Source organism: Drosophila subpulchrella, chromosome 2L, assembly GCF_014743375.2.
Source record: "Drosophila subpulchrella strain 33 F10 #4 breed RU33 chromosome 2L, RU_Dsub_v1.1 Primary Assembly, whole genome shotgun sequence".
NCBI classification, from domain to species: domain Eukaryota; kingdom Metazoa; phylum Arthropoda; class Insecta; order Diptera; family Drosophilidae; genus Drosophila; species Drosophila subpulchrella.
This window is the reverse complement of record NC_050610.1, coordinates 24,133,071-24,145,538: the sequence shown is the minus strand read 5'-3', so window position 1 is coordinate 24,145,538 and position 12,468 is coordinate 24,133,071. Positions and strand designations below refer to the sequence as shown.

The window sequence follows — 12,468 nt, the reverse complement described above, 5'->3', positions numbered from 1 at the left end:
TTCAACTAAAGTTTCGCTTTCAACCTATCACTAGAATACCCATAAGTATTAAAATGTAAGTAACATACTATTGAAAACAAATAGACATAATTTATTTATTAAAATGTCAGGCATTCTTCGCAGTCGCTCTTGGTGTCAAAGAATTTTCCCTGAGTTGCACAGCCTCTAAGAACCATGGAAAAGCAACTCTTCTTCGGCGCACTATACATATACCCCTTAATCACCTTGTTACAGGTTCCTGACACTCCACCTGTTTGGCCACAGCGAACTAACGAAAAATATTTAAAACCGATTAGAAGTATTGTAATACTTTTAATATTCAAGTACTTACCATTTGCTCCCATGACACAGCCAAGTAGGGCTACACATAAACAGGTCACATACAAAATCTGCATAGTAGGTCTTATTTTGAAGCTTCAGCCCTTGAAAATAACCAACGGACTATGTTTTGTTAACCAACAACTTTTATTTATAAAACCAAATATTAATAGCTGAGCCTAATGCAATTTTGTATGGCTTTATCTCAGATTAATGCCATTAAATTTACAATTTCATGCCTTAGAGAATATTTTTTACAATTTAGAGACTGTGCTACTGCATCCGAGTACTGAATTTATTTTCCATAATTAATAGCGACTTTCGAGTAACATCAAACTCCACAGCTATGTCACTAATTTAGTAATTAAACGCAGCTGAGAACGAGGGACAATTAACGTCTGGTGCTCAATTATTTCAAGCAAATTAAACAGTTAACTGAATTGTCACCCCGCACACCTGGCATTTTGGCCACTCAATCGGGCCCGAAATGTTCGACCCTCTCACGTGTGTGCGATTGGGCTAATGAATAAATAGCACGGCAGTTTGACAGGCCCCAAACTCCTCGAGGTCCTCGAGCATGGGAATTATCGTTACATCATCATCGCCGAGCGATAATTCAATTTGCACTGCGAATTAACACCTGGGATCGGTTCTGCCTGGGTTTCTCCTGCTGACCATCTTGTCTTGTCCAGCATTCCGGCCCTAATGTGGCTCTAATTATCGTCCTTGCCCAGGACTTTAGTCCTTTCCCATCCTGTCAGCACACAATGCAACTTTAATGAGCTCCTCAAAGTGCCATTCGCATTCGCACATAATCATAATAATAATATCTGCCTCTGGAAAATGGCCCCGACATTCACATTTATTATGCAAATTGTTTGCAGTTTATAGCTCAGTTTGGATTGCCACATGGGCAGCTGGAATTTGGGCAGCGGAAGTGTGAAATATATTTAACTTTCCTGTATTTATATGATTTAAGGAGCTAGACCAATGGTGTAGGTTCTTACAAGACATTATATCCCATCAACATCAATTAAGTAGCTGTCATTTCTGTCTTTATTCATTACTTTTGTGAATATTTCCATTATATCACGCATCTCGCTGAGCAGGATCTTGCATGTTTAAAAAAATTCCCCTTTCCTGAGCAGTTTCCAGATACACTAACACATCTATTCTTTTGCGGTATGTAAGCAAAGCCCTTACATTTTCCCACAAAAGATGCTTTTATGCCACAGATTGCTAAATTAAATAATAATGTAATAAAAAACAGTCTTTATTCTTAAAACTTACGGCTTTTCAGGGATTTTTTTGCAATCGCCCCGCAGATATAACTTAATAAAAGTACAATATAAATCGTTCTCATCTTCAAATAAATAAATAAATACTGTTCCTTTATTTTGACTTTACGCTACTTATATTTTAAAAAAGATTTAAGCTACATCTGTCTCTAATTCAATTAGTTCTAGCACAAAACTTCTTGGGTCCACTGTTGACACAAAGCTGATTTAAAAGCGAAATTCAACGGAGAGTTGAGTAAATGTTTGGTAAGACCTATGCGCCATAGGTCCAGATGAAGTGGGAAACGGTTTTTATAGAGTATATTAACCATGCGTTACTAATATTATTGGCTTTAGTCATTAATATCCAGAAATTTTAAAATTTAAATATATAATTTATAAAAACACGATGCAATGGACTAAGCTTTCGTACCGCAATCGGCTGAAATACAAAATAAATTAATAACAAAGTAAAAGCGCTTATACTTAAACACCGACGATCTTTTGGGCCCTTGGCAAAACCAAATAAGGTTATCAATAGAGCAATAAACATCGCTTTCATTTAAAAAAACTACAAAATTCACAGTTTATTTTAAGTTACTATGAATCCAGGTGAAATGGGAAAACAGTTTCTATAGAGCATATTTAACATGCGTTACTAGCACTTATTTCTCCAGAAAATTAAAAACTTAATTATTCTATCTTCATCCAAAAAATAGAGAAAAAATATTAACTCAGACATCCCGATTTCCTTGTGAAATAAATGGAACACATTAAGGACAAATTCACCAATTTTATTATAATTAATTTATTACACTTTGCATTTAGATTCACATGCATCTAATGTATAAAAAAAATTGCGAACTCCTGAGCAGTTGATGGAATATTCAGTACACTTATTTGAACTAGATTCATAAGTATATCCTTTACTGGTCCCTAGACAATATCCATAGGATACAGGAATCATACCGCAGACGGCTAAAATAAAAAAATATTTTAGTAACAGATTTAAAGCGTTTATATTTAAACACTCACGATGTTTAAGACCCATGGCAAAACCAAATAGAGTGATCAATAGAGCAATGAATATCGGTTTCATTTTTTAAAATAACCAATTCAATGTTGATTTTAAGCAACTAAGAGTGCAGATGAAGTGGGAAACGGTTTTTATAGATCATATTTAACATGCGTTACTAATGCAATTAGCTTTAGTCATTAATATCCAGAAACTTAAAAACTTAAATATATAATTTATAAAAACTGATTTATAAAAACGAATTATAGTAAAAATCAATATATGTATTTTATTTTGATTCAAAAAATATGGAATGATTTTTTTCCTATGAATATATTATTTTAGATATCTATGACATTTGTCTTTCACATTCCTTTATATTTTGGTTCGCAATTTTCTTGATTTTTATAAGAGCCAAACAAAGTTTGAACTTAGTCCAAACAATTTTACTTATTTTATTATAATCCTTAGAATTTACTTGTAGTAAAAACTTAATTTTTGCACTTTGATTCACAGGTATCAAAGCAATAAAAATGTAAAAGTGTAATTGCATTGTTTTATTATGTGTAAATAAAATATATAATGACAGCCAATTAAAAATGTTGTTTATAGCTCTATTTTAACACTTGAACAGAGAACATTTTTTCCTAGCTTCGTAGATTATATTATCTTTAAAACGAAGTCTTACATTTGGCTTCGCATTCAGTTTTGTTGGTGAAATGATTACCATTTAGCAGGCAGCCCTGCCAGAATACGCATTCATTTCTTGCGCTAAAATAGGAATATAGGGTCATTACTTCCAAACATGGTCCTTGCACAAACGGATCAAGATTGCAGATTCCTGTGAATAGAGGAATATAAGTATAATCGGATTGACCGTTCCCTACAGCGCTCACTGTCTTTAAAGCCCCGGGATGAACCCAACATTGCAATTATTACGCAAATGAATATCGCTTTCATCCTGGATGGAAGTGTTGCCCAATAAACTGAGGTAAATTAAGCCATGTAGAACAATAAATTCACCTATAAACGTTCCCCGTATTATCCAAATCCAACTAAATTAGTTATGCCAAATGCCAAACTGATTCATTATTATATTTGTTATTTAAAAAAATGTGAAGTTGTGCTTTTATATATTTCTATATCAGATATATTTCTAAGATGCTATAATATTTGCCAACAAATATAAAGGGGCCATCAAAAAGTAGGCAATGATTTTGACGAAATGAGGGTATTCCATTGCTTTCGCAATAGTATTTTGGTATGAATAAATTTATTTTATGGAAAATTTATGATAATCTGGAATGTTTCAAGGTATGTAAATATTTTAGTCCAAATTTAATTATTTACTAATTTGTTCTTGCACTCATCTTCACAAAGCTTTTTAGTTGTGAACCTATTATCGTTGCCACCACAACCGCCATAGGAGAACTCCAAACATTCCTTTTTGTCAGGGTGATAAGAAAACCGATTCTTATAATGTGCACAAGACATAATTTTTCCAAAGCCATCAGCAGCAGGCTTTTGTTGGCACACGTCTAAGAAACCGAAACAATACTTATATTTAGGATAATATCGGTATTTCATAATATTATACTTTCTTACCATCTGCTAATCCCTTAGCAAAACAAGCAAGTGAAATAAGCAAACTAAAAGAGCTAACGAACATCATATCTCTGTTATGAACTTTATCTTTTACTTGACTAGAATATAGTGAAGATTTAAGCTTTATGAAATAAACTTAGGAACCCTAATAAATCTTAATGAACTGCTTTAAAACCTGTGTCTAATTTCAAAGAACCCTGCAGTTATATTTCTTATAAAATAAGAGAACATTTCTAGTTTAGTGTTTTTTTTCTGTAGGGAGAACTACCATGCTAAAAATACTTTTATATGTAATTTATGTCTAAAAATCTAAATGTTCTAAGTGCCGCATAATTCTCAGAAGTAAATAAATATATATTTTTTATTTATTTAAATTCTATGACTTACTAGTATCTTTACTAGCATCTTTGAGTATGTCTGTACGTTAATATTTATGTGTGATCTGTTTGCTTTGTGTAAATCAGATAATTAATCTTGCCTACGCTCAACGCGTCGTATGCGCATTTCGAGCTAAAAACTCACACATGGATGGACAGAGAGCAGCAAGTGATTTAATTTGAACTCAACTCGTCGGCTCAAACACAGCATTTAGAACTGGAATATAGAACATTCGGTTCAGTTCACAGTCGCTGCTTTTACCGTCCAGTTATCAGGTTTCACACTTAAAATGCAGCTACGGATGACCCAGTTTCTTTGCCTTGGAGCAATTTTATTGCTAAGTCTTATGCAACTTACGCAGGCAGTGGCAACACCCAATAATAATAACAATAATATCAAATCGAAGCCCGTGGTTCAGGTGCAGCCAGGAAATCCGACAGGAAATAAGCCAGCAATTGCCACAACCACAGTTAAACCACAGAGATTAGTACCAGGTTAGTTTTTATAAAGTAATAAAATTTCACTTTTATAAAAACCGAAATGCTTGAAATGATATACTAATTTACTTTAATAACAAAGAGTTTTTAGATTATGTTGTGTCGTCAATATTTCAATGAACTCTTTTAAACACCATGTAACCTATTTTAAGCATATCGGCTTTGTGTTAATTGTGGATTTATTTTCAATCTTTATCTTAAATCGGAACCCTCATTTTGTAGATCCCAAATGTCTGCAGCCCTTGGAAGTGGGTCCTTGCCGGATGAATCTAGAGCGTTACTACTACAACAAGGATAAAAAAGCGTGTGAGACCTTTAAGTATGGCGGATGTCGGGGAAACGATAATCGTTGGGGATTCCGGCAAACATGCGAGGAGGCCTGTCTACCAAAAAAGTGATCAAATAATGGCGAACATGGCTGTACAGATTGCTTAGAAATATTATGAACTTAAATGAAATTATTTCTTGTTATGTCTGAAATAAAGGTTTAGTAACATGTTCAGAGGAATTTCTTTTAATAAACTTGTAAGCTCCTTTTAATTTATTCGGTTTACATAAAGGTTATTTAAATAACCACAAATTGAAGTACATTCAATGAATTTTCCAACGTACATCTCTCTTAAAAAAGTTAGTCATCTCTATAGATTTATTAAAATATTAAATCTATCTAGTACTATGGATCAGTAAATCTATTATGAAATTCGGATATCTATCGGATATTGTAGGTCAAGATTTGAAATATTTGATTTCACGCTTGATAAATGTTAAAGCTTATATTTCTGCTAACTATATAACATTATCAGGTACCGCTAATGGGTTCCAGTAATAAGCATAATGGTGAAAATAGCTTAATTGTTTGATGCACAAATAAGCACAACAACTTGATTTAAAATATTTATAAATTAGGTGAAAGCTGTTTAACATTACATTTTATTTCTATACACAATAGATTAAGGTTAATTGCTTTTTATTTTGAGCCATTCTAAAGTCAGGCACATACTCAATTTTATTAGCTAGTTAGTTATCCAGTTAATAGGTAATTAAGTAAGGTTCCCAATCTGTCATATAAACGTGATGTGGTTTGCTAAAACTATGCCACCGATCCGGAAACAAGTTGGAATATGATTTTATGGCCAGCATTATGATTGAGTCAGCTGGTGCGTTGAACTGCAACCGAAGGTTGGACCTGCGATAGCTTCTGAGAGCTGACGGTGCCAGGTGACATGGATATAGACATATAGATACAGATATAGACGTCAGAGGCACCGCCGTGATTTACATGCGACGTCGAATCAGTTGGACAAACACTCCAACGCTCCCGCTCCGATAAATAAAGTAGACAGAAAGAGGAAAAAACGGTGGGTAAAAACCCGAACGATTCGCCTACGTGAGTGGATCAGTTCGTACGGATAGTATTTAAGCCTCACTACCCGAACGATCTGAAATCATTTGCAGCCACTCAACGGAATCGAAATGTGCTTCAGATATAGCTTCAGTTTCATCATAATCGCTGCGGTTCTGCTGCTGGCAGCCGGAATTCGGGCAGCTCCCTCGGATGTGGTGGTCGAGAAGGCGGAGGATCCCGCGGTTCCGAAGCCCCTGCCAAAGGCCGACTTCGAGGTTCCGGAGGACTGTCACCAGCCCAAGGAAACCGGCCGCTGTTTCGCCCTGTTCTACCGCTACGCCTACAATGTGGATACCCAATCCTGCGAGGAGTTCGTCTACGGCGGATGTGCCGGCAACAAGAACAATTTCGAGTCCAAGGAGCAGTGCGAACAGGCCTGCTTGGGAAAGTCCACCTCGGAGTCCTCCACCACCGAGCAAATCAGCGACGTGACCACCGAAACTAGCACTTCCGCTTGATTTCATCTAGTCTTTAGTTCGTAATTTATTTGTCACCCGACTTCATCTCCAATAGAATCGCAACCCATTTAAATATTGTTTAATGTTTAACTAAAATGATTTTCTGTTTTTAATAAAAATAAAATATACTATCAAGTTGTATTGTTTTTACACACAGTAATAACAGAACAGGGTTATAATGAATTCGAGGAAATTAGGAATGTGGAAGAAAAAGCTTTCCTGCTCTTTTTTATGTAGATACGTATAAGTCTCAGGCCCCATTCATCTTAAATATTTAGGGAACTGAGATTTATAGAAACCATATTTGTCTGTATAGATGTACTTATAGGTAGGCTTTAGAGAAAATACACTACTTTCTCTTTGGAATCAAACAATTTATAGTTACAAAAGATCGGCGTGAAAGATATCTACCAAAGACGGTTGGATATAGTTTGGCTTATCGATTTCTATGAAACATCCATATAATTCTTTTGTGTTTTTTTTTAAACTTACTTTTTTCTTTTAAATAAAATCCGGTCTGAGTAATAGAGAAAATACATTATATACTTTTAAGAGATAACAGAAATTCAATTCAAAAATTCCGGGAATTAATTTACTTTATTTAGAACGTAGCATTAGGCTTAATTGCGACCCCGGCTTTATTTCCAACACAAATACAAAGTACTCAAAGTCCCGTCTGTTTGGCCACCAATTTCACGAGCACTTGCTAACGAACCGAAAGTTCATGAGCACGTCGATAAGATCCCGAGTCGATTTGTAGTTCCCGCTCCCATTGGCACATCGTATATAACCTAGTGCTAGACCTCCGATTGGCATTAGTCTTTCCACGAAAGCTGCTGCGAGAGATAGTACTCAACATCGAAATCAAAATGAAGTTCATTGCTGCTGTCTGTTTGATTTTCGCCCTGATGGGACTTGCCTTGGGCCTCAAGGACCGTGAGTAGAGAATCATAAACGAGTCGAAGCCATTCTAATTTAATTATCCGTGTATTAGCCATCTGTGGACAACCTGCTGCAGCTGAAGGCAATGGTATCATCAAGTGCGCCGCCTTTGTGCCCAGTTTCAGCTACCATTCCGAGTCCAATTCCTGCGAGTCCTTCGTCTACGGCGGCTGCGGTGGTAATGATAACAGATTCCCGACCCAGGAGCAGTGCGAAAACAAGTGCAAGGAATAATTATGTTGTTACAAATAATATCCGATAAAAAAACATTTTCCAGTGAACTACTTTTGTACGTCTCTCTCTTCAAGCTTCCAACCCCTTAGAACAGCAAAATAAAACTGCAACAACTCTGAAAATAATTGTTTCTTACAGATTTCACTAAAAAAAATAGTACCGTACAAAAAAATATTAAAAGTTTTTTTTTTAAATATTAAGCTTCTGGCAGACTTTAGATAGATACTTTGATTTTTTATAATTTAATTTAAAATAAGAAATAAAAACCGAAAACCTGTTTTACATTTCAGATATGTAAATCACTATAGCAGCAGTTACAATTTAGCCTTGGATGTAACCCTAATTGTCTAGAAAAATGATTAATTGAATCATTGTTTCAGCAAGCTGTTATTATGGATGCAATAAGTAATTAAACCATTTACGTGGAATAATTAAATATTTATAGGAAGAAGAAATTCATATAAGGCAGACAATTTTTGTTTCTTTATGATATACATATATCACATGTAATCCAATGACTCACGCAGCATGTGAAATATTTTACAAAGAGTTTTCGTCATTGTCACTAATGTGTGTTAATTCCCTTTCCCTATCGATAAGGGAACCACTCCATAATTACAGCACCATTTCGACACTGGTTGACACGCTTTGTTTGTCGCGCTCATTGTTTATTTCGAATATAATGCAATTAAAATGTGTAGTGTAGTACCTACTAATGGGGGGCTTTCCCTTTCTGGCGGCTGGTAAACAAAGTGGGTTCTGGGAAGCCGAGAAAAGTAAACAATCCGGCACAAATATTTACATAAATCGGTGCGAATTTTTGTGGAGATTTCCCAGCCATATTTCAGCTTGATTTGTTTGTCGTATAATGACAATGTTTAAGGTGCTTTGCGATTAGCCGAAGCTTCAATACAATGAAAGGCGCAGTACAATATAAATTACGCGACTCTGGTCGCTCAGCTTGAGTTTGCTTTTATATCAGCCAACAGAAGGTTCTAAAATATTCCCCATTATGAAGCTGCTGATCTTAGTTTCTGTGTTTATCGCCTTTGTGGCCAGTGCATCGGCTCTGAAAAATGGTTTGTGATAATCAAACTTTAAATGTTCTCAGTGTATCACTGCCTAATTCCAGCTATCTGTGGTCTGCCCCATTCCCGCAATGGTGACGGTAGAATTTCCTGTGAGGCCTACATCCCAAGTTGGTCCTACGATAGTAATCACAACGAGTGCATCAAATTTATCTACGGAGGCTGTGGTGGCAACGACAACCGATTCAACTCAAAGGAAAATTGTGAAGACAAGTGCTTGGAATAAAATTTAGTGATCGAGAGGCCAAAAACACGTATTTTTAATTAGAGAAAAATATTTATTGTGTTTGCTATCTCCTATTTTTGGATCAGTTCCACTGTTATGTTTGAAAGTGTGGGAGGTATGTTTTCGATGTCAAAATTAAGGTTTGTTTACGTATAACAGCATTAAAGCAGGAAAATAATTTTAGTGAGTTCCTTGTGTTATTTAAAATGTTTCCATTAACACGTATAATAGATATTTTAATTATGATTAGCCAGAACTGCACAAATCGTAAGGTCATGTGAATATTTACATCAATCGATGCGAGGTTTGTTATTTTCAATTGACCAATAATATAAATATTTCATGTGCTTTTGCGATAAGCAGTTAGCTCATTGTAATGAAAAGTGTATAAAAATCACGACGCTAGTTTTTTAGATTCAGTTTATTTCTGTCAAAGTGTGCTGAAAGTTCTAAACATTTTCCACCATGAAGCTGCTGATCCTCGTTTTTATGTTCATCGCCTTTGTGGCCAGTGCTGTGGCTCTGAAAAACGGTACACACTATATATTTCCTTGGATATACTGAACTAATTTAGATTTATTAAAAATACTCAGAAATATGTGGTCTGCCTCATTCCATTGATGGTGATATCGAACGCAAAATCTCCTGCGAGGCATATTTCCCGAGTTGGTCTTACGATGCTGTTAATAATAAGTGTGTGGAATTCATCTACGGAGGCTGTGGTGGCAATGATAATAGATTTGGTTCCCAGAAAAGTTGTGAAGAAAAATGTTTGCAATAAGCTTGTATGAAAAATAAAATTTAATGTATTAGAAATGGGAGATTGTATTGGGAAATACACAAATAAGTACGGGAGGAAAATATATTTGTGTTACAGAAAAGACCGGAAGAAACGTGTTTGCAAATAAATTTGTATAAAATTAAAACAAATTTAAGTTTATTATTGCTTTCTATTAAAATTTTTAATAAGCTGATCTGAGTATAAAGTACTCGACACGGGCTGTTTCAGCTAAAGATTCCAATTGTCAAAGTCAACTGGAAGTTGTAAATATTTTGCACCATGAAGATAATTTTCGTGATTGCCGTGTTTGTCACCTTTGTGGTCGATTCTATGGCTCTGAAAAATGGTAAATTATATATATCCTTTTGATCGTTCCTAATTGTAGTACTTACCTACTTTTTAATAGCAATCTGTGGTTTACCCTACTCACAGGATGGTGATGGTATAACTGGGTGTCTCGCATTAAATCGCAACTGGTCCTATATCTCCAGAAAAAATATATGCGTTGATTTTGACTATGGTGGTTGTGGTGGTAATGATAATAACTTCACTACAAAAGAAGAATGCGAAAACAAGTGTTTGGAATAAAATTAAAGGGAATAAAAATCAAATGAATTTTATTATTAATTTTTTTTACTTACCTAACTTTGTTTAAGTTTATTTATTAAAACAAATTGTAAAATGCATACACAGATTTGGTTCAAGTAAAAGAAAGCCTAAGACGTGTTTGCAAATAATTTTGTATACAATAATAGTTAATGTTTTTATTGTTTGCAATAAATGTTTTTATATGAGTTGTTGTAATGAGTAGGGTGTAAACTACTTTCAACTTCAGTTTCTTTTAGTCTTCAGTATGAATCTGATGTTTTTGGCGGTGTTTGTCGCCTTTGTGGCCAATTCTCTGGCTCAGAAAAATGGTAAACGGTTCTGAAATTGGAATTTTTATCGTTCTCAACTGTGCAAATGTTATTTATTTAGAAATATGCTACGATTTTCCCTTTGAGGATGGCAGTGGTTCATTTACCTGTTACGCCGTTCTTCCCCGTTGGTCTTACGTTTCCGTTTTTAAAAGGGTGCGCCGACTTTACCTACGGAGGTTGCGGTGGAAATAAAAATAATTTCGATTCTAAAAAGGAATGCGAAGACACTTGTGTTGAATAAAAAAAAATTAACTTGTAGTATATCCTGATTATGGGCGCATTTAAGCTGTATAGAGTCTACCCACTATATACCAACTGAATATGTAAGCATTTCCATTAGGTAAATACACTTTGGATCACATTTGGTATGATGACATTACACAGATGTTTTATAAAGTTTAGTTTAAAAAACCTCTGTAAAACCTTGATTTTTTCATAATTAATGTCCTTTAAGTTGTAATGATATGGGTATAAAATACAAAGCACGAGCTGTTTCAGTAATAGTGATATTCAAAGGATGGTAATGGAAGGCAAAATCCTTCGAGTGATCTTATACATATAAATAAATATAAATAATATAATAAATAAGTAAAGAGAAAGCCATTTAAACGTAAAGATGACGCAATCTAAGCTTGATAGTAAGAGATTTCATAACCCAGCCTGACATATATTAAAATGTACTTATTTATTTTTTATGAGCAACCGATGGAATGTGCTAGTTCCCTGCTATCTCCAGACTTTCTATATAGAGTCGGGCTCCGCTGACCTGCTAGATAAGCGAAAGCTATTCCTCTCCTGATTTCTATATGTAAGTCACTATAAAAATGAGAAGTTGGCAAGACTGGAGAGCCAGAGATCAAGTGGAGTTGGATTAAAAATGAAGTATCTTGGAGTGGTTGCCATTGCCATCCTGCTGAGCCTGTCCAGCAATCGTTTTTGGGTCCAGGCCAAGCCGGGTAAGTGGGGATCTAATAGATCCGGATCAGAAATCCACGGGTTATTCCCAATCTCTGCAGAGATGTGCCAGCAGGCGCCTTCGATGGTGGGCATGGCCCAGGATGGAGCTGCCTGCATGGCTTTTATGCCGGCCTGGACCTATGATGCCGCCAAAAACGCCTGTTCGGAGTTCGTTTTCGGTGGCTGCGGCGGGAACTCCAATCAGTTCTCCTCCCGAGATGAATGCGAAAAGGCCTGCAAGGACTGAAAAAATTCACACACCTTCGGGCAAAACCCACTGTTTTAAGCAAAACAAATAACCGGCAATCTTGTTTTGCAAAAATTCAACCAAAACAAACAATAAAAAAGAACTTAACTATAATATCAA

The 12,468-nt window shown here is 35.3% G+C and overlaps 11 protein-coding genes and 1 long non-coding RNA gene across 12 annotated transcripts; 8 read left to right on the top strand and 4 right to left on the bottom strand.

Moving 5' to 3' along the window:
* Window positions 1-65: 65 nt before the first annotated feature.
* On the bottom strand, window positions 66-486 carry LOC119547255. The gene is made up of 2 exons (XM_037854035.1): window positions 332-486; window positions 66-268 (listed from the first exon to the last, which is right to left on the bottom strand). Exons 1-2 carry the CDS (start codon window positions 393-395, stop codon window positions 99-101), a joined length of 234 nt encoding a protein of 77 aa, XP_037709963.1. The 5' UTR covers window positions 396-486; the 3' UTR covers window positions 66-98.
* An 876-nt stretch (window positions 487-1,362) lies between these two features.
* Window positions 1,363-1,697, bottom strand: LOC119547258. Its single transcript, XM_037854037.1, has 2 exons — window positions 1,609-1,697; window positions 1,363-1,557 (listed from the first exon to the last, which is right to left on the bottom strand). The coding sequence occupies exons 1-2, from the start codon at window positions 1,679-1,681 to the stop codon at window positions 1,403-1,405; spliced, it is 228 nt and encodes a 75-aa protein (XP_037709965.1). The 5' UTR covers window positions 1,682-1,697; the 3' UTR covers window positions 1,363-1,402.
* A 1,455-nt stretch (window positions 1,698-3,152) lies between these two features.
* LOC119547256 (inter-alpha-trypsin inhibitor) lies at window positions 3,153-3,618 on the bottom strand. The gene is made up of 2 exons (XM_037854036.1): window positions 3,507-3,618; window positions 3,153-3,451 (listed from the first exon to the last, which is right to left on the bottom strand). Exons 1-2 carry the CDS (start codon window positions 3,568-3,570, stop codon window positions 3,282-3,284), a joined length of 234 nt encoding a protein of 77 aa, XP_037709964.1. The 5' UTR covers window positions 3,571-3,618; the 3' UTR covers window positions 3,153-3,281.
* A 171-nt stretch (window positions 3,619-3,789) lies between these two features.
* Window positions 3,790-4,318, bottom strand: LOC119547245 (male accessory gland serine protease inhibitor). Its single transcript, XM_037854024.1, has 2 exons — window positions 4,216-4,318; window positions 3,790-4,148 (listed from the first exon to the last, which is right to left on the bottom strand). Exons 1-2 carry the CDS (start codon window positions 4,280-4,282, stop codon window positions 3,949-3,951), a joined length of 267 nt encoding a protein of 88 aa, XP_037709952.1. The 5' UTR covers window positions 4,283-4,318; the 3' UTR covers window positions 3,790-3,948.
* Window positions 4,319-4,821: 503 nt separating this feature from the next.
* LOC119547241 (kunitz-type protease inhibitor 3) lies at window positions 4,822-5,594 on the top strand. Its single transcript, XM_037854019.1, has 2 exons — window positions 4,822-5,087; window positions 5,313-5,594. Exons 1-2 carry the CDS (start codon window positions 4,883-4,885, stop codon window positions 5,486-5,488), a joined length of 381 nt encoding a protein of 126 aa, XP_037709947.1. The 5' UTR covers window positions 4,822-4,882; the 3' UTR covers window positions 5,489-5,594.
* Window positions 5,595-6,525: 931 nt separating this feature from the next.
* LOC119547239 (early lactation protein) lies at window positions 6,526-7,081 on the top strand. The gene has a single exon (XM_037854018.1). It carries the CDS (start codon window positions 6,564-6,566, stop codon window positions 6,951-6,953), a length of 390 nt encoding a protein of 129 aa, XP_037709946.1. The 5' UTR covers window positions 6,526-6,563; the 3' UTR covers window positions 6,954-7,081.
* Window positions 7,082-7,735: 654 nt separating this feature from the next.
* Window positions 7,736-8,176, top strand: LOC119547248 (male accessory gland serine protease inhibitor). The gene is made up of 2 exons (XM_037854027.1): window positions 7,736-7,889; window positions 7,948-8,176. Exons 1-2 carry the CDS (start codon window positions 7,823-7,825, stop codon window positions 8,127-8,129), a joined length of 249 nt encoding a protein of 82 aa, XP_037709955.1. The 5' UTR covers window positions 7,736-7,822; the 3' UTR covers window positions 8,130-8,176.
* Window positions 8,177-9,057: 881 nt separating this feature from the next.
* On the top strand, window positions 9,058-9,468 carry LOC119547249 (male accessory gland serine protease inhibitor). The gene is made up of 2 exons (XM_037854028.1): window positions 9,058-9,208; window positions 9,262-9,468. Exons 1-2 carry the CDS (start codon window positions 9,142-9,144, stop codon window positions 9,441-9,443), a joined length of 249 nt encoding a protein of 82 aa, XP_037709956.1. The 5' UTR covers window positions 9,058-9,141; the 3' UTR covers window positions 9,444-9,468.
* Window positions 9,469-9,814: 346 nt separating this feature from the next.
* Window positions 9,815-10,259, top strand: LOC119547246 (male accessory gland serine protease inhibitor-like). The gene is made up of 2 exons (XM_037854025.1): window positions 9,815-9,975; window positions 10,037-10,259. The coding sequence occupies exons 1-2, from the start codon at window positions 9,909-9,911 to the stop codon at window positions 10,222-10,224; spliced, it is 255 nt and encodes an 84-aa protein (XP_037709953.1). The 5' UTR covers window positions 9,815-9,908; the 3' UTR covers window positions 10,225-10,259.
* A 181-nt stretch (window positions 10,260-10,440) lies between these two features.
* On the top strand, window positions 10,441-10,844 carry LOC119547250 (male accessory gland serine protease inhibitor-like). The gene is made up of 2 exons (XM_037854030.1): window positions 10,441-10,570; window positions 10,631-10,844. The coding sequence occupies exons 1-2, from the start codon at window positions 10,504-10,506 to the stop codon at window positions 10,810-10,812; spliced, it is 249 nt and encodes an 82-aa protein (XP_037709958.1). The 5' UTR covers window positions 10,441-10,503; the 3' UTR covers window positions 10,813-10,844.
* A 215-nt stretch (window positions 10,845-11,059) lies between these two features.
* LOC119547260 lies at window positions 11,060-11,402 on the top strand. Its single transcript, XR_005219218.1, has 2 exons — window positions 11,060-11,141; window positions 11,203-11,402. It is a non-coding gene; the product is annotated as an uncharacterized LOC119547260 (long non-coding RNA).
* A 579-nt stretch (window positions 11,403-11,981) lies between these two features.
* On the top strand, window positions 11,982-12,464 carry LOC119547244 (male accessory gland serine protease inhibitor). Its single transcript, XM_037854023.1, has 2 exons — window positions 11,982-12,100; window positions 12,161-12,464. The coding sequence occupies exons 1-2, from the start codon at window positions 12,022-12,024 to the stop codon at window positions 12,346-12,348; spliced, it is 267 nt and encodes an 88-aa protein (XP_037709951.1). The 5' UTR covers window positions 11,982-12,021; the 3' UTR covers window positions 12,349-12,464.
* The last annotated feature ends 4 nt before the right edge of the window (window positions 12,465-12,468 follow it).

Excerpts from the sequence above, each read along its gene's own strand:
- LOC119547245 (XM_037854024.1), bottom strand. The coding sequence starts at position 4,282 with ATGATGTTCGTTAGCTCTTTTAGTTTGCTTATTTCACTTGCTTGTTTT. Across the intron at positions 4,149-4,215 it reads TGCTAAGGGATTAGCAGATG|ACGTGTGCCAACAAAAGCCT; the intron begins GTAAGAAAGTAT and ends TCGGTTTCTTAG.
- LOC119547239 (XM_037854018.1), top strand. The coding sequence starts at position 6,564 with ATGTGCTTCAGATATAGCTTCAGTTTCATCATAATCGCTGCGGTTCTG.
- LOC119547256 (XM_037854036.1), bottom strand. The coding sequence starts at position 3,570 with ATGAAAGCGATATTCATTTGCGTAATAATTGCAATGTTGGGTTCATCC. Across the intron at positions 3,452-3,506 it reads ATCCCGGGGCTTTAAAGACA|GAATCTGCAATCTTGATCCG; the intron begins GTGAGCGCTGTA and ends CTCTATTCACAG.
- LOC119547258 (XM_037854037.1), bottom strand. The coding sequence starts at position 1,681 with ATGAGAACGATTTATATTGTACTTTTATTAAGTTATATCTGCGGGGCG. Across the intron at positions 1,558-1,608 it reads AAAAAAATCCCTGAAAAGCC|CAATCTGTGGCATAAAAGCA; the intron begins GTAAGTTTTAAG and ends TATTTAATTTAG.
- LOC119547241 (XM_037854019.1), top strand. The coding sequence starts at position 4,883 with ATGCAGCTACGGATGACCCAGTTTCTTTGCCTTGGAGCAATTTTATTG. Across the intron at positions 5,088-5,312 it reads ACCACAGAGATTAGTACCAG|ATCCCAAATGTCTGCAGCCC; the intron begins GTTAGTTTTTAT and ends CTCATTTTGTAG.
- LOC119547250 (XM_037854030.1), top strand. The coding sequence starts at position 10,504 with ATGAAGATAATTTTCGTGATTGCCGTGTTTGTCACCTTTGTGGTCGAT. Across the intron at positions 10,571-10,630 it reads TTCTATGGCTCTGAAAAATG|CAATCTGTGGTTTACCCTAC; the intron begins GTAAATTATATA and ends ACTTTTTAATAG.
- LOC119547255 (XM_037854035.1), bottom strand. The coding sequence starts at position 395 with ATGCAGATTTTGTATGTGACCTGTTTATGTGTAGCCCTACTTGGCTGT. Across the intron at positions 269-331 it reads CTGTGTCATGGGAGCAAATG|TTCGCTGTGGCCAAACAGGT; the intron begins GTAAGTACTTGA and ends ATTTTTCGTTAG.
- LOC119547246 (XM_037854025.1), top strand. The coding sequence starts at position 9,909 with ATGAAGCTGCTGATCCTCGTTTTTATGTTCATCGCCTTTGTGGCCAGT. Across the intron at positions 9,976-10,036 it reads TGCTGTGGCTCTGAAAAACG|AAATATGTGGTCTGCCTCAT; the intron begins GTACACACTATA and ends AAAAATACTCAG.
- LOC119547248 (XM_037854027.1), top strand. The coding sequence starts at position 7,823 with ATGAAGTTCATTGCTGCTGTCTGTTTGATTTTCGCCCTGATGGGACTT. Across the intron at positions 7,890-7,947 it reads TGCCTTGGGCCTCAAGGACC|CCATCTGTGGACAACCTGCT; the intron begins GTGAGTAGAGAA and ends TCCGTGTATTAG.
- LOC119547244 (XM_037854023.1), top strand. The coding sequence starts at position 12,022 with ATGAAGTATCTTGGAGTGGTTGCCATTGCCATCCTGCTGAGCCTGTCC. Across the intron at positions 12,101-12,160 it reads TTGGGTCCAGGCCAAGCCGG|AGATGTGCCAGCAGGCGCCT; the intron begins GTAAGTGGGGAT and ends CAATCTCTGCAG.
- LOC119547249 (XM_037854028.1), top strand. The coding sequence starts at position 9,142 with ATGAAGCTGCTGATCTTAGTTTCTGTGTTTATCGCCTTTGTGGCCAGT. Across the intron at positions 9,209-9,261 it reads TGCATCGGCTCTGAAAAATG|CTATCTGTGGTCTGCCCCAT; the intron begins GTTTGTGATAAT and ends GCCTAATTCCAG.